General features: G+C 40.5%; 1 protein-coding gene across 1 annotated transcript in view; it reads right to left on the minus strand.

Moving 5' to 3' along the window:
- The window catches only part of CSMD3 (CUB and Sushi multiple domains 3), a 2,682,374-nt gene that overhangs the window by 1,077,443 nt on the left and 1,582,130 nt on the right, over positions 1-22,801 (minus strand). The window contains exons 20-21 of the mRNA XM_069220640.1: positions 20,152-20,367; positions 5,953-6,141 (exon numbers count right to left, since the gene is read on the minus strand). Of these exons, the coding sequence (XP_069076741.1) occupies positions 5,953-6,141; positions 20,152-20,367 (405 nt within the window). The remainder of the gene's footprint in view (positions 1-5,952; positions 6,142-20,151; positions 20,368-22,801) is intronic.

Below are 22,801 nucleotides of genomic sequence, written 5' to 3' on the forward strand. Positions count from 1 at the left end.
GCCTCTTCTTCATGAAAACAGGTACTTTTTAGGAGATATTGGCTCAGTGAGCCTAGTATGAACCTTGGGGGGGTTTATATGTACCTAGCTGCTTTCATGACGCTACATAAATGTGCTGATGTTCCTTTTATGGGCATGACATGCTGATATGTATTTTTTTATGACTTGTGATATGTTCTCTAATGTTCCTTTAATGGTTATTTACGAGGTATTCATGACAAGTGCATAGAATTCTTACTGTAATTCCTGACTACAGCTTATGTTGCAGAATCCTGAGTACTTACGTGTTCTAATGTGACAAACTGCATATTCTTGCAGAGTATTAGTCACTTGTGTAATGTTCTGACAACTGCTAAGGTAACAGGGTATTACTAACGTGTAATGTTGGTCTAATTATGTTTTGTGCAATACAGTTTATTTCTACATAGCTCAGTGTTGTGTTTACTTTGTGGTGTACATTTTGAGTCACATGTGTTGTGTTTGTTGTGCAAGCGCTTTACACATTGCCTCCAGGTTAGGCCTGACTGCACTTGCCAAGCTACCAAGCGAGTGAGCAGGGGTTATCTTGGACATGTAACTCCCTTGCCCTGACTAGAGTGGGTGGGTTCTGCCTGGGTTAGGTGCATACCCTAGGCAACCAGAAACCCCATTTCTAACACAGGGCAACAGAGTAGCAATCCTCCTTGCACAGCAGTCCTTCTGAGTCTTCCACAGATCCAGAAGTGTAATGAAGGGTTAGGTCTGAGGGTCCACTATTTGTACCTGGTGTCCACTTTAAAGTAAGAGAAAGTTCTGGAGTTTTCCACCCTCAGACGTGTGTAGAACATCCTGCTTTCTAGCACTCACCCCAGCTTGTCTGGGGACATGGAAGACTAGCGTCAAAACCCTTTGTGAGTGTGCTGGGAGGGCCTTTGAGATACGCAAATGTGGTAGGTGACATCTCCTCCCCCTCATGAAATCAGATATGGCCCATTCTGCCAACTCCTCATCCCTATTTGTCCCACTGACTGGGAGAAATACACTAGGTGCAACTGCCAGCTACACATGTCATGTGACCCAGGATAAGGCTGCAGACACCTAATGGTTACGACACAAAAAAGTCAAAAGGTTACATTTCCAATTTTACTATTAAAGAGGGGTTTAAATTACAATTCTTTAGACACCAAACGGGACCTTCTTGCCTGCACCCAATTGAAAGTTATCAGTTATTAAATGCAATAAGTTAACCCAATGTTATCCCAAGGGAGAGGTAGACCTTGTAGTAGTGAAAGATGAATTTAATAGTTTTTCAATACCAGGACATGTTAACCTTTAAAGTACATATTCAACCTTTTAAATACACTGCACCCTGTCCTCTGGCCTAGCAGGCTCTTGGTCTGAGTATTTTAAAAATTGGATGAAGTGGTCTCACCCACGTAATGTGGCATGGTTCATCATCAGACAATTCACCTCACCCTGGTAAAATAGTACTACCAAGATGGACTCACTTCAAGAGGTGCTATTTTGAGGGAGTTCTAAGAATTTGTTTATTTTGGATCATCTTCCAGGGATCCAGTTTCAATCGGCTAAAATACCTTCGGGTAAACCACAAAGAACACATTATTAGGTGGTACCCAGGGTATGAATAAAATACTAAGAAGTATCCTCAGAGGGTGTTGTCGGATATCATCATCACTACATACCTCTGTTGTGCCAACATATTTCTGCCCATAGGTAGCCTAGCCTGGTCTGAGGCATTCATCAGGGCTCTTATAGGGATCTCTAGGCTATTCTATGTGATTATACATAAAATTAAAGAGGAGGCCCTACCGCCCCTCAATTGTGTAAAGGTAATTTTACCTTATAAAAGGTAAACATATTAGGACATTAGGGTAGCCAATGCTTTCTGCTGCTTCATTTGAGTGGAAAACATTTAAAAACTTGTCATCAAATTGTGACACATGTGACACTGTACACAAAACACACACACAAGATGCTAAGAATGGTATAAATTAGTATGTGGAGACTAAAACATGCTTAATTTCAGTGCTGGTTCACCTAGCTTACCTAACAGATTATAAACCTGTGCCTCATGGTCTATTCAGGAGTGGGAGACTCCTGTAGTTACACACGCAGGACATATGTGTTTGATTTGTTTCACAATACTTTTGGATTTACCCCAGACTACCGTGACTAGATATTACCAGATGACATTTTATGCTTCTAAGTACTATATTGCATTTTAGTCTTTAAAAACTCATATCTCAACTTCGACACATTGGATTGTTTTTGTATTGGTTTTGTTTTAATTATAAAATTAAGTTCTATTGTTCTAACCAGTTGTGGTGTCTTTTTGTGTGGTTTTTACAGTGTGAGCACAGGTTAACTTTTAGTGTTTATCTGACTGACCATGACTAGGATTTTGCTTTCTGCTTGGACAGTAAATACCTCTGCTAATCAGAAACCCACTTTCTAACAGTTTAAATTTTCAGCAGGGCCAACTCAATATTGCACAAATCTAAGTACACTTAAATAAGGTCATTTGAGAGGGAGAAGTCAGAGAAGTAGCGATTTTTAATGTCACTCAGAAAAGTGCCTTCAATCACCTGACAGAATAGTCTTGTAAATAATCATATATACATATATATATATATATATATACATATATATATATATATATATATACACATACATATATATATAAAATTCACGAATGCCAGACAACCGAGGCTGCTTTTACGGTGGCGGTCCGGGCGTGAATCTGGCTCTCCACAAATATACATGCAATTACTCCAATAATATATAGAAGAGTACCTGGACAACAAATTGAAGTCCAAAATACTTTAATACCAGATGCATCCTCCCATACCACGCGTTTCAGCTGTAGCCTTGCTCACGTACGGCTGAAACACGTTGTATGGGAGGAAGCATCTGGTATTAAAGTATTTTGGACTTCAATTTGTTGTCCGGGTACTCTTCTATATATTATTGGAGGAATTACATGTGTGTGTGTGTATATATATATATATATATATATATATATATATATATATATATATATATATATATATATATATATATATATATATACACACATACGTACATATATATATATATATATATATATAGTGTTAGACTTTTCATCCTTGGCGTTGTCTCCCTTAACTTTTTGCTCTTCCCCAGGTTGTTGATGTGTGCTGGACTCTGATTTTACTGTTTTTGTTACTCTGGGCACTTTACCACTGCTAACCAGTGCTAAAGTGCAAGTGCTCCTTTCCAAAATGTGTATGTAATTGGCTTATCCATGATTGGCATATCTGATTTACTAGTAAGTCCCTAGTAAAGTGCACTGGAGGCGCCAGGGCCTGTAAATCAAATGCTACTAGTGGACCTGCAGCCCTGGTTGTGCCACCCACATAAGTAGCTCTGCAATCATGTCTCAGGCCTGCCACTGCAGTGTCTATGTGTGTGTAGTTTTAACTGTAAATTTGACTTGGCAAGTGTACCCACTTGCCAGGCCTAAACCTTCCATTTTCTTACATGTCAGACACCACTAAGGTAGGCCCTAGGTAGCCCCAAGGGCAGGGTGCAGGGTATGGTTAAGGTAGGATAGTAATGTGTTTTATATGTCCTGCAGAGTGAAATATTGTTAAATTCGTTGCATGGCCTGTCCCTCTCATAAGGGTAACAAGGGGGCTACCTTTAAATCTGATTAAAGTGTAGATTCCCTTTGGAAGCAGATGGACAAGTGGAGTTTGGGGTCTCTGAGCTCACAATTTAAAAAATACATCTTTTAGTAAAGTTGATTTTGAGATTGTGTGTTTGAAAATGCCACTTTTAGAAAGTGAGCATTGTCTTGCTTATACCATGTCTGTGACTCTGCCTGTTTGTGGATTCCCTGTCTGGGTCAGTTTGACAGTTGGGCTGGTTGTACCTCACACTAGACAGTGACACAAAGGGAGCATCGCTCTCCTGCAGAGAGAAGGAACGACGTGCCCCGACCCGACAATAGGAGAAACGACACAAGGTCCCACTCGTGAGTGGAATCGATGCATCGGGGTAAGCAGGGGTTAGCTGAGGGTGATTCTCTTTTACCCTGACTAGAGTGAGGGTCCTTGCTTGAACAGAGGGTGACCTGACTGTCAACCAAAGACCCCATTTCTAACATATATATATGTAAAACTTAGTGGCAGTCACCGCTAGGTAGTTATAGTTAGGACCATGTTTCCATAGAAAAAGAAATAGGCTTGCCTATATCTTTGGCGCTGTTTGATGAATCTTCACTAAATTTTCCGAAAAAAGTGTAACAAAGATTCTTGTTGCGCACAGAAAGTTTTGGGGTGAATTGTCAATTTGGGGCAGAGAAAATGGGAAGTCAAAAATGTTGTGTTTCCCATTTTAATTCCCATAGGACCTTTAGACACAACTACAGTCCGAATCGCACAACGGAATTACACCAAATTTGGCAGAAAGCTACCTTTCAGTACGCAGATTGAGCTTTCACTTATTTGATGTAAATCTGTCCAGTAGTTTTTGAGAAATTCAGGAAAATCCATATTTGTATATCTTTGGCCACAGCAGCTTTGCAATTATTTTTGCAAATATTTCATGGAAATTCATTAATTTCACAAATGCACGCGCAAAAATAGGCACTGTAACTGGCTGACCGCAACCTGACTAGAAAATAGCAGCTGCCATTTTATTTCACAGGACACAGTCCCCAGGGCTGAAAATCCTAATTGAAAGTGGCATAAGGGGGTCAGTGTGAAGGTACCCTTACCAAAGGGTGTGTTTAAGGGCAAATATGAACAAATTTGAAAGAAAAACCACAGACTCATTCATTCACTTATACATGTGCCCACTCACAAACCCACTCAGACCCACTCATAGACTCACACACTCATGCAACTACTAACAGATCCACTGAGAGAAACAGGCCCTGTGGCCAACCTGCACTGCACAAGGCCAAAGGCTGTGCGTGGCACGGAGTTGGGTGGTTATAGGGGCTTGTCTGCCAGGCAATAAGGTTTTGAATAACGTATAGTAATTAACCTTACTTTACATTAAAAAACCATAGAAATTCAACAAAAATACAAAGGTTGCATGGACTTTATAGTTAAGTTCTGAATTTACTTGTACAAAATCATAACAATTCAGCAGTTATTTTTTCAAGTAACTATAACTCGCGCCCTAAGATAACTATAACTCGTGCCTTTGCCATGCACATCTAATTACTCCACATATTATATCATGGATGAGATCTTGTACGGAATCTTTGATATTATCACTGTAACATCTGCAATAAAATGATTGATAAGAAAACTGCATGGCAAGGGGGCGAGTTATAGTGACTTGAAGGAACTCTAACTATACCTGCTGAATATCTATGGTTTTGTAAAAGTAAATTCAGAACCTAACTATAATGTCCCTGTAACCTTTGTTTTTTTCAGTAAATATATACACACACACACATATATATATATATATATATATATATATATATATATATATATATATGGACTCCCTTCATAACATCTGCCAATGGACTTCATGTTATGTTAAACATTTTCCCATTGCCTAGGTTTCCAGCCAAAAACCTTAACATGCTAGCCCATCTTATAGGAAACAAAAACTTGCTACCCCTACTCTTATGTAATGAGGCCACTGGCATCAATTAAGGAGGACTCCCTGAGATTATAAACGGGTACCATGGAAGGCATGTTCCATATTTCCGCAAAAAAAGCACTGCATTTTTATTTTCTATTCTGCATGTTCCTCCCCAAATTAATTATAGAATACAGCGGTGGCTACAGGGATGTCACCCTCCACATTCACAAGAATTATATTTTGACTTTATGAACCTTCAATATTGAAGACATATTAGAAACTAGGTTGTAAGAATAAGAAGTCATGCTGTACATTGTCAAGACAATGACCACACATACAAACAAAAGAAAGCTGCTGACCACGTACCCACACACCTTGGCAGAGGTGCACTCCAAACACGACGACCACCGCCAAGACAGATGACTTCGGACGCTCCTTCGAGACGATAACCAGATAAACAGGAGAAAGTCAGTGTGTCTCCAACTCCAAAGTTATAGCCCATTCTGTTTCCAAATTGAGGAATGCCAGTGTCTTCACATGGCTCAAGATTGTATTCTGTAAGGAGGCGAAACCAGTAAGAACTGTTAACACATCACATTTTATGTATTCAAACATCTTTTACAAATTCTGTTTTCATTCCAATCTGTCTTTGAACGTTGCTCTATTTAAATACCAATGAGCATAAGTATGTTTCAAATACACTATTAAGATGCTAGTGTTAAGAATATTAAGATGGCCTTGTTTCTTGATCCAATGGTAAGACATCTCAAGAGTTCTGACCATGAGATGAATGAACGAGGACACTAAAAAGCAGATTCAGGACCTAAAGCTGTTTTTTTTTGGTAGTCAGTCTCCCTCATCTCCACCATCCCAAAATAATACTCTTTACCTCTCGAGATGATTGGGGTACAAACAGCTGTATTTTGAATGTGCTATTGGTCACTAAGTTGTTAGTAATAAGTAGAAAAAAGTACTCGGAGACTTCAGAGAAACACATGTGACATATTGTGTACTGTGTTCTTCAACAGTGTTATGTTTTTGTATGGTTTTGCTCACTTTCTCAACACAACTAAATCCAGATTCAGGCCCAACCACAATTCAGAGAAATCCCTCATTGCTGCGATCTGGCTGATCATTGACAGAGGCGACACTTCAACCCTCATCCTACTGGATCTTTCTATTGCCTTTGATACAGTCTCCCAACCCATCTTTATTGAACAAATGAATATAGTCTACTTCCAAGATTCCGCACTTCGCTAGAGTTGCTCCTTCTTGGCTTGCTGAAACCTCAAAAGTCAGCATCTAGGCTCACCTTCAGCCCCCATCCCACAGTCATGTCGCACAGCATGTCAAAAAGTTTCTGTGGCTCAAAATCCACAAACAAGCACTCTTCAAACTCCTCACACACATATAAAGCCTTGCAGGACATTGGCCCCTCATACCTCTACAACAGCATAAAATGTTACAAACCTAACAGAACCTTTCTCTTGGCTGGACTCCTAGTTGCACACACCATTGGCATATGCAGAATCAGATCAGGTAGTCATGCCTTCTCCTACATCACTCCTAAAACCTGGAATGACCTGCCCCATCACGTCAGTTCTTGAATTCTGAAGAAACTGAAGACCTGGCTCCAGACATAGCCCTGACCCTGGCTTGGCCTATACAGCCTATGCTTCAGCACCAGGATTCCTTCCTGTGTAAACTATACAAATACATATAAGGTAAAATGACATTGCATTGCCTCATCATTCATGAATTATGCTGGAAAGTAAATACAATTTGTTCCAGTTACTTAGCTCCAAAACTGACCTGAAATGAAATATGATCTTCCAGCTTCCTTCGGCACAAATAATTTGGGATTGATCATGATTATCAGTATGCACTGTCATTTCATTGAGCAGGGGAAAAAGCCCATAGAGTGAACTTCCTACTGTACTGAACAACAGGTTTCTTAAAAAAATTTAAAGACTGCTGCAGCGCCCCTCCAAGATATCTGTGCAGATTTCCATTAGAAGGGATAAGCAATTTCTTCTGTATAGTTAATATCATTGGGGAAAATTTGAACCTTATTTTGAAAAGTTGGAAACCTACTCATTGCAGGTTTCTGTCAAAGATTTGAGCTCATTTCCAACATATTGTGAATTCACGAAAAACTCCAGAAACACTCATGGAAATCTAGGTAACACACACTTCCATAATGTTCTCAAAATGAGTTGTAATTCCTTAAACAATTTTTCTTTCTTTTACTGATAAGAAAATATTTCTGGCTGTGGATAAACCCCTTCAAATCAAGTTAATACCGGAAGTAATATTACACCGATTGAATAGTCCTACACATGCCTTTGCTGGCAGTGGGTACAAGTGATACTAAGGTCAGACCTGCCAACTTTGAGATAAATCTCATCATGTAGGAGGAGGTTTGGACTCAACGGGCTGGCATTTGGGGAGGGGCCTTAGCCTAGATGATATCCAGAAACCAGCCTCTATGCAGAAAACTCTTGAGTGCGGGGCAGAGCCAGGCACCTAAGACAATGTTTGTACTTGGGTAAACTCTGCTGTGGTATGATTCAAGCTTCAATAACACTGGATTAGCCATCACCTACATAGCAGACAAAGGCAACTGAGGACTTCCTGGTGTGGCCGGTATCTGTAAAAGGATTGGCAGATGAGCGGATTGCACAGTAGGCCGAACTGGGCTCTGCTCTTCAGTGAGGGTTGTGATGAGCACAGCTCAGCTCCAGTGGGAGGTGATATTATCCAGCAGCAGCTGTTCAGGAGCCTAGTCTGAACCAGGAATGGAGAGGCCCCCACCTAGTGGAGGGAATCTTGATGCATAAGATTAAGATGACCTCTTCCAAATAAACTCATGGGAATATGAATCGGAAGCAATTTCTTTTTCCAGTGACTATAGATGGGGCTAAATTGCAATATTCAATTTTTTTAGCTCTGGATTCACAAGGGTCAAGCAGTGAAAGCATACTCTTTTGATGTTTGGAACTGAGTACAATCACAGCTTCTCTTTTCAGGGGCAGTCTCCAGAAAGGCTTCTAAGATGGACATTGCCACAGACTACTGCCATGACACCATTTTGAGTGAACTCATGGCTCTCTCAATGTTTACGGCCAACCTAAAGGCAACAAAATTAAATAATCTGCGGACAGTCTCTCTATCTGGTCAAATATTGTTTCCTTCAAAACAGGTCTGCAGGTGTCGTAAGATAGAACAATGCAAGTGGAGGGGAAGATGGCTGCCTAGATTAACAAACAGTATCACTGATTAATGCCCAGAAAAATAGTGTGGAGGACAGAAACTGCTGCAATAACCTCTGCTTTTCTAGACTATCTGAGCAACTGTAAAGTGGTGACATGATAGCTTTTCTTACTTACATAGAACAGAAATTATGAATTTAACATGTAATCCTCACTAGAACTGGGAAGAGCAATCAAATAACATGAAAGAACCGTGCCAGATGAATGCATGCTTCCTCTGATCTGAGCATACATAGCTGATTTAAGCAGAAGCAAAACACAACCTTTCACATACAGTTAACTCTGCATATTGGTTTCTGAAGACTTTTTCCAAGACACAGCCCAAAGATATTCCTGGTGCTGAGACCCCACATGAGAAAGCTGTGTATCCGATATGACCTGCAACCATGTTAAGTGCAACTGGCTCTTGAGGGAAAAAAGAGCAGTATTTAAATCCCTCTGTCATGTTTTCAATGCAGTACATGGTATTGGTCCTCCCTATCTATCAAACAGATTTCATTGTTACATTCCAATACCATTCCTTAAAGGATCAATTGCTGAGTTTCTCGCTCAAGCCTTGGCTTTCAGGAACTAGCTTTGATTTTTTTTAGGCATTCCTGGTTTCCTTTATTTCATTGTTTCACTATCTATGTGTTGATTCCATTCTCTCATAGCACTAGGAAGCACTTTGGGGTATTTGTTGTTCTCTACAAACGGTTTTACATAAAATAACATATTGATCAATCAAGAAAATAAAACTTTGTAATATGATGACCCACGCTAACTTGAACACTGAGACCAGGAAAGCATGTATGTAGAGACTCACAATGTACTGATTCCCATGTGAAAAAAGGCACAATTTGGATGAAGTCACCAGGCAATGGTTTGCTGGACCCAGAGTCAAGCATTTGATCAAGCCCAGCCATGTCAGTGACAAATCACAATCCCTGTTGAAATTAATGCAAGGATTTTTCTGTACCCAGTCTTCCTTATTTGGATGCCCCACCTATGTTGTGACAGTAAGACTCAAACATTTGTTCTATTTGTCACTCGTGATGACCAAAGAAGGGCACAGGAGGAGAGCACCATTCAGAAATACTTATATTACCCTGGACATGGTCAGACACGTTGCAGACCCCTCCCCCACTGGCCCCACAACTGGTCAAGAGACAAAATTATTAAGGGCAGAGATAAATATTGCTCTCTTTACTGTCATATGAGCTGATATCTCTGATTGCTGATGGGTTGCAGGCTAGGTATTTCCCAACTGCATGCTTCTCCTTGAATGGTTCCCATGTGGTATATGTGTAGGTTACTGCTCACTTCCTAGGTGCTATAATCTGGTGACAGGCAGTCTCCTTACCCTAGTACTGATCCACCCACACCTCATCTGTACTATGCTCGAGTGACAATTTGTGGAATCCATACCACAGCATATTTCCACGTTTACACTCTCCCCAAACCATCACCTAATAACAGACTATCTACTAGGTTGCTCAACCAGGACAAAAGCAACACAACATATTTAAGACATCATTCAGTGCCGGCCAGTGCTACTCTCTCACTTAAATTGCTGAATAGAAATGGCCTTACTCATTACTCAAAGGAAGAAAGTATTTAGCTACCTCTGTTCACAAATATTGAATATTGCCCTTATCCAGTAAACCCATCTATGTGACCCGGACACATACAAAATTAGACGGGAATGGGTGGAAAAGGAATATCAAACTAGCTAAGATCCCCCAAGAATAGGACCACATTCCTCAACTAAACCAAGCAGTAAGGGTAGTGTAGTCATCTTGATCAAGAGTAGACTCTTCTCAATGTACACAAAGTATAGCGGAGCACGCAAGGTCATCATGTGTTACGAAAGCCATGTTACAAAATTAATCAAGACGTATAGGGTTGGTCAATGCACTGACAAATGACAAACACAAAACATTTTGAGGGCTCTCCAGAATACTTCTATCTGAAATCAAATACAAAACACTTATTTCGGGAGTCTGTAACCTAGAAATGGATCCTTACTTGGATAAATCAGACGATCCACTGATAAGATGGCATACAGACAAAGATCTACCAGATGATGTATTAACTAACTTTGGGCATATGGAGCTCTGGAAATTAATCCATCCCATGACCAGAAATTACACATATACCTCTGTATATACAATACTAATATATTTTACTTTCTGATCTCAGCACATCTTCTGACTAGAGTGACAGATACAAATATACTGCCAGATTGAGGTTCTGATCCTGATGCAGTACCAAGCTAAATAGACAGAACCACTATAAGACCATCAATAGGGTATTGTAGGCTAAATATTTAAGGGTATAAACTCCTTCTGAACAAAAACATTTAAAAGCCACTTCTGGTATGTACTTGAGGGAGAATAAAAACTACATATCCTCTATCCAGACAGTTTGGGCAGTTGGTAAGGCTCACATACAGGGAGAAGTGATGCAGGAATCAGCATTTATAAAAGATAAACATTTCTTATTCCTTTACTCCCGAGAGGATGTCCATTAACTGCTCAGGGCAAAATATGAATTTAATTTTATTTAGACTTCAAAGGCAGATACTGCACTTTTTGCCTGAGATAATGACACTATAAATAGGAAGAGAAGGTGAGTTGCCTTCTAGCCTTAAAATTGCAACAGGAGGGATACTATTCTATTTCAGTGATTTACAACACTTGAATCAAGCCACTCACACACCCTTATGACATATTATAATCAAATTGCTCACTTTCAGAACATGTCAGCAATGACGGATACTTTTTTATCCATGTTTCCAATCCAGGTGTTATATTACTGAATGGGAAACCAGTCAAGTCAGAGATAACCTCCCATCTCAGAAAGCACAGAGGTATATACATACCCCTGTGAATTCTACAAAATGAACAAGAATTTGATAATACCCCTGCTGTGCATTCCTCTCCTAAAAAAGACCTAGAACATGGACACAATTGGCTGAGCTGCTCCATTGCCATAGTCCTAAATCCCTGCTTAATGTTGATACAAATGATTTAGCCAAAGTGTTAGGCAATTGATTACAAGGGGTACTGATGTCCTTAATTCATAGAGTGTGATCTCCTCCCCTGCTGTGCTCCATTTGAGTACAACAGTAAGGCTACAAGAGCAACCCTTAAGCCCATAGGAACCTAGGTATTCAGTAAAAAAATACAACAATGGTTCACACAGGTATCATATTCATGACAATATAGTAAATAAACAGACTAATTTACAAAGATCATTGAACATGTCAGACTCCTTGGAACTGACAGAAATAACACATCACCACTGGATAGCCAAATTGAAAATTATTATTTATCCAATCATGTGAGCACTCATACCCAAGCTGGATGGCTGTACATAGTTAATACTACCCAAACTGAAAGAAGATGAAGTGTTAGGTTCCCCTGTGACAAAGCAACAAAACGAATCAAAATATATAAATATAATGTACAAAGCTTTTGCTTACAACAAGACAACTCCAAGGAACAAATTGCTTTAAAAATGATTAAAATGACAAAGCAACAGTCCGTTTTTCTGTGTGATTAGCTGTCAATGACGTTTTGACCCCAGACAGAATAAAGGAGTATTATCAGGACTAATGGGGGGATATTGGAACATCCTAGACAAGGGGGAAAAAGAAAAAGGAAAAGGAACTGGTGAGGAGGCTATTTTATGGTGTGGTGATAGTAGAAATAATGGGCCAAAATTACCCAAGCAAGAGATACCTCAAAGGAAGGGTAGTCAGATAAGAAATGCAGCTAGAAGGCATGCTGACCTCAATGATTCCAAAAACAAAATTGCACCATACTCTTGGAAGGGTTAAAAGGAACATATATCCATCAGAAAAATGAGAACAAGATTGATGAAAACAGTAACCAGAAGATTATTTGCCCATATTCACAGAATCACTTATCCAAGGTAAGCGTAGTGGAGAGGCCAAAGTGGAAAATTCCAGCAAAGACGCAAGGTGATGAAGGTGCAGGGGGATAATGTGCAGCAAGTGGCCCAATACAGGCCCAGATCTGGTAGGAGTACACAGATGCAAGGGGACTTCTCTTGTAGGATGCTATGCAGCAACAGGCTTGATACAGGGCCAAAGGCTGTGGTATCGCTCTATAATGGAAGAGCAAATTAGAAAGTATTGAATGCAGTGTTTAGATGTGCGGCTGGGGTCTGTCCTCAATGGCTTGGCCCTGCGCCTTTGTGCATTTAACATGCCTGGAGGAGGATGAGGCTGAGGCTTGGGAGGAGGTGTTCCCAGCCTCTATAAGGATAGACAACAAAAACAACATTGAAAACAAGACTAGGAAAAATCTTAGTACATAGAGATCATACTCAGTGTCATTAAGCCTGAAATACAAGGCAAACAATCTTTTAGTCCTTTAATAAGTATAGAAGGAGGGAATATTGATTATTAACAATCATGCAGACTCAGAGGTGATCTACAGTGCCACCATAAGGCAAGGTATAACACAATGAAATTCCAGGCAGTAGAATCCAACACATTTTCTGATTCAAACTGACATGTCGAGACTAGGTCATATGAAAAACCACAGTAGTAACAGCAATAAAATCTAAACAGAAGGCATTTAACATTTTACACCAAGATATTAAAACAAGATATCAAACTCCAAAGAAAAATAATATGAATTGCCACAAAAAGTACATCAATACAGTCTGAATAAGAACCAACTGATTTCTGAAGATTTCTCAATAATATTCAGGGAAGGCAAAGTAGGATAAAAAGAAATGGCCTAGACAATACTAACACACATAGAAAATTATACATATGTGCTCCATGACACTTGATGTGTCCCGGGCAACACAGGTAAAGTATAAAGGATCAAACTGAGAGGAATTATTAGCCAAGCAAAAACAAAGTACCACAATTATGGCAGGCCCAATAATTTCACATCAATTACTGGTTAAGTGTAACAAAGTTCTGTGGTCAATCATCATACAGCATACAACGTCAAGTGGCAGGTGCTTAAAGTAGCCAGGTTGCCAGCCCATGGAGGAAACCTTTCATTCATCTAACAAGATTTAGAGTGCAAATGGATTAGTATCTGTAACTCCACAGTAAATGAACTTAACTTATAGTTAAGTTCATTTACTGTGGAGTGCAAATGGATTAGTACCCGCAACATCACAGTAAAGGACTTAAATTACATTTAAGTCCTTTACTGTGGCATTACAGGTACTAATCTATTCGCCCTCTAAACACTGTAAAATGAAGGAAAGGTTTCCTCCATGCGCCGGCAACCCCAGCACCTGCCACTTGATGTCATCTACGTTGTGATGGTTGCCATATAATACGAGACCAAAGGGCCAGTCAGAGTTCCGCAACAAATCCTACTGTCATGCTGTCCAATCCACACTTTCACGTGCTGAGATGTTTGACCTACATAAATTAATTGGCAAGGGCACCACATAGAATAAACAACATTGACAGAGTTACAATTTGGAAAATCTTTGAGCATTACATTAATGGATTCATGTGTGACATGTTTTGTATTAGTGGTAAATAGACAGGCTAAACAATTGCCACATTAGTAGTCTCCTTTCATGTGGGAAGTGCCCCAGTAATTATCAATTGTGCATTGTCTAAGTGTAAGTGGGCTGGCAGAATTCCCCAACCGGTCCCTGAAGTTTTTACCTCTCTTAAATGAAAATAAGGGGATGTCACAAGTGGGATCTAAACTTTGTGTAATATGCCAATGCTTTTTGATACATGCTGTGATCTCGTGGTGTCGCATAGGCTCTCATTATTATAATGAGACTACTGGATTTTGAGCAGCAAGATCGTCCACGGTGTGGGAGACTGAGTCTGACCCACTGTGGGTGACACCTGTCACTCTAAATCCGGGTTTTGCTCCGGCTAACTAGCAGTGCCTCATCTCTACCAGAAGATAGGGATGATTGGGCAGCCGAGCGCATGACATATTAGGCTTCTCAGGGAAGTCGTGGTCACTCAGGTCGCATACAGTTCTCTCATTCACAATTCGGTCTCATATATAAATGACAATAAGAAGCAGTATGAGTTTTAATGACGGGTTTGATAAAACGACTGCATTTTAGATAGCAAAGCGTGAGCTGCAATAACCAGCACGACACAACATGACAATATTAAAATGGTGACGAGGAGAGTGAAGCATAAGAATAATGCTATCATATTGCCACTAGGAATTATGGACTATTTCCTATCTAAGTCATAATCTGAGCAGAGCATGTTAAGCTCTAATTCTGCCTTTCAGGTTCCCCCGGGAGGACATCAACCCTCATACCTGAGCAAAGGCCTGTAGTCTGCGTTAGCATCTGCAGTGAAGCATTCAGCAATCAGCATAGAGTCATGGTTCCCTGGCTGGAATCTCCCTCTTAACGTGTAATGGGACTAAGAAGTGTTTTTATAATAACACAGCTGATGTTCTAAGAAAATGTCCCTATGTAAGGATGTGTATTTTCTACGAATGTTGGAGACTAAACTTCTACCACGCTCACCGACAATGTACCAAACTGTAGCCTTGAATGAAGCCCAAAGTGATCAAGAATGTCTTGTTTGAGAACACAGTGCTGGGCTAAGAAAAAACAGTTAGATAGATGAAAATAAAACAAGACCGTAAAACTGGTTATTGTAAAACAACAATGCAAAGCCAAATAAAATATATCTAGGTCAAAGTAAACAGCGGCCTAGTGTGTTAAACTAACGTGCATGGAGCTATAACTAAAATGGCTACACAACAGTGGGAGTAAGATAAAAACCTGGTCACACATGTTAATTTGTCACCGTCTTCTTTCACAACCAAAGTTGAGAGGACCTCCTGGAGTTAATACCATGTCCTTATAAGGGCAGTTATTACAATTCTTCTTGGATAACCTCTGAACACTAGCTGTTATACTAAGTATCCCTGCCTCCCTAAAGTAATCCACAGTATGTGTGCAATTACAGTGTAATCTCAGGAATTGGCCATACAGTAATCCATCTCTGAGTGTGCATGTGTGGTAACTGGAGCAGGATAGTAGACTGTTCCTGTCAGTAAGTTTTCACCAGTCTCCCCACATCTGTTCTAATGAGCAGGTCCAGGAAAGGAATAGTAAAGATATCAGAGAAGCAAGTAAATTTCAGGTGTCACTGCATTTCATTCAAATAGGTAACAAACTCTTGGAGATGAGTGAGTGAGCCAGACCAGATTATAAAAACGTCACTTACATATCTCTTCCAGCATTTTATATATACCAAGAAATGGTTTTGGTCAGATAGCACAAACTTATGCTCAGAGGAGTCCACATAAATATTAGCTAGGTTTGGGGCAAAAATTGCACCAGTTGAAGTCCCACTATATTGGCCATAATAGGCATCTCCATATTTAAAGTAGTTGGTAGTAAGAGCTATCATCAGTAACTGAGTTCTTATTCGCTCTTTCAATAAATCTCAACTGTCTGTACACTCTCCTGTTGAGGGATGTTAGTATAAAGTGACTCAATATCTAGTGTAACAATTCATTCTGTGAGTCAAAGGGGAGTTCGCCAATCAGATTAATCATATATGTGCTGCCTCTGACATAAACGTCCAGGGTGGGTACTGTATCTTTGATGAAAATATTAATGTACTCATCCAGAGACTCCAAAATCAAGACACACCTGGACGAGATGGGTGTGTCAGGGGGATGATGCTGATCTTATTGCTTTTTAGGGAGTGTGGTTGCTTCATGTTTGGGAAATCAAATTCTTTCTGAGTGAGAAAACCCAGGTCCCTGCCTCTTGTTGTCATTTGCAGGATTTGGTTCCTAATCCCTTCTAAGGGGTTATGAGAAGTCTGAGGTAATGGTTGGTGTTTGCCAGCTGCCTCTGAATTTCCGAATCATAATCCTTCACCGACTGAATCACTATACCACCTCCCTTGTCTGTGGATTTGTTAATTACATTAGCGTCTCTTTTCTAATTCTTTAATGCTTTCCTCTCAGCTAGTGTTCTATTGAACAGATTGTTGAAGTTCTAATCTTTCAAGGATTGGTAATGTTTCAGTACTACATTTTCAAAAGTTAGCATCTCAGGGGGAGTATTCAAAGTGGGCAGAAAGAATGTAGATATAGGTCTCCAGCCTGATGCAGATATCTTAGGTGTCCCTTCCGAGATGACAAAAAAGAATCCAAACTGGACTTTGCACAAGAATTTTATTAATTCTGTTTTTAAGGTAAAAAAATGAATCCTTTCCATAATGACAAATGACAAGTCCTTGCTAAGGACAGAGATTTCATCATAAGGGAGGAGATGGTTGGATGAATAAACACCTCACTCATGAAACTCCAAAGTAACCTGGTGGTCGTCACTAAATATGTCACCTTGGGGCAATGTACAGACCATTAAACATAATAACCTAAACTCAACAACCTCCTTTTAATACTCTCACAACATGTTACAACTAGGGTAATCCCTAAGACATACAAACTCCTGAAACTTAACTGGTTGGGGTGCAAACCATTCTTTAAGCTGTCCAAGTTACATGCAGAGACTTGGCCCTCTCTTTCCCATACACAATTATATCAATTAGCTTCACAGCTGGACTAACCAGATGCATGGTACTTTAAATGCAACCATGTGGTTTACCCTGGAAAGAGCCTTATGTATAATGGGGGGCTATGAATGTTTTATATGAGTGATGCATGCCAGTAGATTGACTCATCGAACTCTTTCGGCCATGACACTTGTCTGGCATAACAGACACTCTATGATCGGAGAGAATAGCTTGTTACACTAAAAGGTCCTTCTGTGCGGTAACAGGAGTATACAGATTAGAGGACATGTTCCCATAGAGGAAGACTTTAATTCCCATGGCAAAAAAACAGTTACACAGCTGATGAAATAAGGCTAGCAGAAAACCTTTGCAGAACTATAAATTGATTTCCACCTCCAGCACTCACGCTTTTGAAAATATCAATGCCTCAAACATTGCCTTTGCATAATCTTGCCACCTCCCCACCACAAAAGATTAGGGGAATCCTCCTTTCTCATATGGCACACATATATGAGTGGTGTCCAGTCAGTACAAACTAATCACAGATTACGTGTTCTCAATCACAAACTCTATACAACTAAATGATTGGTTGCTGACCTAGTCTCACCACCTAGAAATAGGTTCTCCAGTCGAGAACTGGTCTGACTTGATGAGGGACTATAAGAGACTGGTCCGAGTGACCAGTCTAATTTTTTTTTTTTTTTATCCTGCACAAATGGCACTAGAATCCCTAAAGACTGAAAGATGGAAGCCTACTTCAGAGCTCATAATGTCTGAGATGGGCACACTCAATAACATTGTCCTCCTTCTATGTGAATGTCCTAACTTAAGCCAACAATGGAAAGAATTATTGGGCATAATGAAACAAAACGGACATTAAGGGGACCTTGACCAGACAACAGTTCTACTACACATCATAACTGTTTACCCAGAAATCACACACCAATGGAAAAGATGGTTCACAACATCAACCACAATAATGTGCTTTCCTAGGCTTTGATAAGCTAGAAGCAATCTGGTACTAGAGACTTGGCTAAAAGAAATGTAAAAAAGCTTCATACAAAAGGGTAATTTGCCTTATTAATGCTCAATTAGACACATTTCAAGACAGAAGGGGACTATTTGCTAACAACAACTGATATTCAGCAGAACATGTCTGTCCTCCCCTGCTGCTTGTCAGCAGTTAGTCTTTCACTAGGGAAACGAGAAAAACTACAAGACGTGAACAACCTTGAGGCTTCTGATCAATTAGCATACATTAGAAATGTATATGGTTAAACAGACTGTATAGCTATGTCTAAATTAGATTTTGTTTTTTATCTGAGATAAGGATAAATACTAAATCTTAGTTGGGTGCCGAGTGGTCAGGAATAGGGAATTCACGAGGCACAGGAAATTAAGCTAAGATAGAAAGGCATAATGGAACATGTATTTCTAAGATTGCAGTGTAGCAGAAGAAATGCCAATGCTGATAATCTGATACTTTAAAAACACTAATGCACAGTTCCATATAAAATCTTAAGTGCAATTATTTTGAGGGGAGCAAGGGACAACTGTAATATATTTGAGGTTTTATAATTGAAACCTATTCTAGACATTTCCGTGCTTTCACGATCTGTGACAAAGAAGGCTGTGATGCATTGTGGGGACATCTGCCACACTCAGGCCCGTATTTATACTTTTTATGCACCGCGTGTGTGTCATTTTTTGACGGAAAAGCATCGCAAACTTACAAAATACAATTGTATTTTGCAAGTTTGCGCCGCTTTTGCGTAAACAAAATGACGCAAATGTGGCGCTAAAAAGTATAAATATGGGCCTCAGTGGCATAACAAAACTTGCGGGGGCCTCCTCGCAAAGTACCTGGGGGGGCTGCCCCCTGAGCCCACTCAGAGGCCTGCTGCTGTGCAAAGTGTATTGTGCTGAAGAGGCATCCGGGAGCTCGTGGCCCCCACCGCAGCGCGAGGGCTGATGGGGCCTTTGTTGCGCCAGTGGGCACACTCCGTATGCTCTTCACGCAAAATGTAATGGACCTATGATATTAGGTGGTTTTATAAAAGCCGTAAATGTACCAGAAACCAGAGACATAGTAGTAACCCATCAAGAAGCCACATGTTGTGATTATATGAAACTTGACCTTAAATCAGCATTATTTTATCACTTTTCAGTTTATCATATCTAAATTAATACATCTACTACTTAATGGTACAGAGGTGTGGTAGGCAGACGGAGACAATATGCGGTGTACAACTAGTTAAATGCCGTGGTTTCTACATGTGTGCCTTTATGTATGATGTTTGTGTGTGCATGAATGTCTGGTTGGTTTTCTGAATTCTATTGCCCTTGCCTTGTGGGAGTGGGCAGGTGTAATTTTTCTATACAATCAGATTTTGCGAACGTTTGTTTAAAAATGTGGCCTCCTTTTTGTACTGAGCTTTGAATTTAGAAATTATTATCCCTAGTCGAATCTTCGAATATGTAAAGATTCGACTATATGCAATAAAAAAATTATTAAACCTTGTCAAAAACTACAGAAATTGAAAATACGCAGAGAAAAAAGTTCTTAGGGATTTTATGTAGTAGTACACGTTTTTGTCCGCTGTGCAACACTTTCTCTTAACTATTAGTGTGGCAATATACAGTCATCCATTTGGTGCAGTAAGACAAGGCACACTATTACATGAACGGCTTTCATTTAATTACGATAATAATTATTATAATAATTTATAACATAAAGTTCTTAACCTCGACAATTTTTGCTGAAACCTTTCCTTTCCATACCTGAAAAAGTAATGTTAAATCCTTCGTAGGAAATTGAAAAATCTGAAATAAAGCGCAACTGAGCCCTGAAATTTCCATAGAGACCAGCGTTGATTGCAGCAGGGAGCTCTGAGCCAGTTAGCCGTGCCAGTGGCTGGGTAAAGCTGCCATTCTCGGTGATTAGCAAGTAGTCATGAAGATCTTCCAAATGAAAAGTGTGAAAGGTGAACTGCACTCCTGTTAGAGAAAGCAAGAAAGGGATTACTGATGGCAATATTAACACCAATGACTTTCTGCATTAAGTTATCCCTCTAGAAGCATGGTCTCCAATACAAGCAGGTCTTTTAAGAGCAACCACCATTTAAATTCTTAAGTGTTAATTAGACTTTCACTATGTTGTTAGAAAGTCAGAGTTTCATTCGTTTCTGTATATGCAAATATGTGATTTAGAGGAAAATACCATATACGGCCCTGCCCACCATGGCTAGTTTTTTGAGCCTTTGAGCATGGGCTTCAAAGCAGGTATGGCTGTAGTTAGGAAATAGAATTAAAAAAAAGTAATAGAAATTCACTAAAACCAAAGGTTGCAGGATGCTATAGTTAAGAAATACAATAAAAAATCTTAGAAATTGACTGAAAAACATAAGTTATAGAAATTCTGCAGTTATAATTATTCTTATCTTAAGAAACTATAACTCGTCCAGTAAGGTAACTATAACTCACTCATTTATTATTCATTGCTCAAGACAAGGAGAACCTCAGGCTATTTCTATACATATTTGGATGCTGGTGGTGCATTTATTATTTTGTTATTGTAATTTTTGGGGTGTTGCGGTGCCCACCCACAGAATCCATAAGCTTGTTTTTGCTGGGGCTGTGGAGGGGGAGCACCAAGGCCCCCACGGACACCTGGTAGTTCCCTAGGAAGGAGCCAGCCATTTTTGAAAATTATGGTGGGTGCCCTGGTGGCAACACAGAGGACCCACAATCCTGACATTAAGGTGGCGGCAGGAGCTGACACTATTGCTTTGCTACCAAGCCCGAGCGGGATCAGCCTTTTTAACTGCTCCCATCCAGCAGAAACAAAGTCCTGCTTTCTGCCTAGGAGAGTATGGACAGGGTATGCCCACATTCTCCTGTGCAGAAAACAGCAGTGTTCAGGGCAGTGCAGCCATATTGGTCGGTGTGAGACGGGGTTCCTGGGCCAATCATTGGCTCAGAGATGAGGGCCCCAAACATGACTCCCTCCCCTCTTCTAAACTATCAATCCCAGAGGATGGGGTCGTTGGGGCCTGTTCAAGGCTCGGGGATGAGGGCCGATACCCTCTTCTGCAACATTTATCCAACGGTCCAGGGATGGGATCCATGGGGCCTGTCAAAGGCTTGGCGAAGGGGCCCCAGACCTCATCCCCTTAATAATAATTTATCTGCCCCAGGGGATGGAGTCCCCGGGTACAGTGAAAGGCTCATGGACAACCACCCTTCCCCTTACACATAGATAATGCTAGAAATGGGGTCTTTGGTTGGCAGTCAGGTTACCCACTGTCCAAGCAAGGACCCTCACTCTAGTCAAGGTAAAGGAGTATCAACCTTAGTTATTTCCCGCTTACCCCCACGGTAGCTTGGCACAAGCAGGCAGACTAAACTTTAGAGTCTAGGTGTAAAGTATTTGTATCAACACACACAGTAACTCAGTGAAAACACTACAGAATGACACAACACAGGTTTAGAAAAATAGGAAATATTTATCTAAACAAATCAAGACCAAAACGAGAAAAATCCAACACACACAAGTTAATTTTTAAAGGAAAAGAGTCTTAAATCCTTGAGAAAAAGGAAAAACACTGTTAGCACTGAAAAGTACCTGGGGAGCATCAAAATAACACGCACGGGCGAGTGTGCATCGGAAAAGGCTAGCAATATGTCGATTTCTCACCTTCAAGCAAGACCGTGCGTTGTTCTCCTCCTCCGGTTGGGTCGCAATGCATAGTTTTTCCTCTCCACAGGAGAGCGATGCATCGATCCGGGCAAGCACTCGGGTCCGGGCAGGCTTTGTGTAGTTTTTCCATGCCCAGCAAGGTTTGCATCAAAAATCCTGCCGCACGGTATCAGCAAAACCGTGCTATGGGGGTTGTGACATTATCAGCCTCCGTCAGCGGGTGTTGCACTTCGTTTCTCCAGCTTCGTGCGTCAATCTTCCAGCCGCAATGCAGCTGGAGCGTCAATTTCGGCCGCTAAGCTGATGAAGGGTGATACCCTGAAACCGGTCTCAGGATGCTTGTTTCTGGTCCAGAGAGGACCTGGTCTGTCAGTTCAGGCTTGAGTGTTACCTTGGGGAACAAGGTCAAGACTGATTTGCATATGGCTGGGTCCAAACCAGGGTGGCTGGGTGAACATAAGAGTTGATGGATTAAACCCAAATCTGTGACTGGGGGTGAATGTTTGATCGGTTCCACATTCTATGATTTGTGTTTGTTTGCTTTTGAAGTGCACACAGTCCTTGCCCTTCCTTTCTTCATTCCCTGGCTCCAGACACTGTACATGGGACTATGCAGTCCTCTATGTGGAGAGAGAGGCACAGCCCTTGTCAGGTGTGCCAGCTCTTCCCTCTCATCTAGCCCAAGAAGACCAATCTGCCTTGTGATGGGCCATCAGAATGCAAATGTCACAC

Source organism: Pleurodeles waltl, chromosome 2_2 (assembly GCF_031143425.1).
Source record: "Pleurodeles waltl isolate 20211129_DDA chromosome 2_2, aPleWal1.hap1.20221129, whole genome shotgun sequence".
In the NCBI taxonomy this organism is placed as follows: domain Eukaryota; kingdom Metazoa; phylum Chordata; class Amphibia; order Caudata; family Salamandridae; genus Pleurodeles; species Pleurodeles waltl.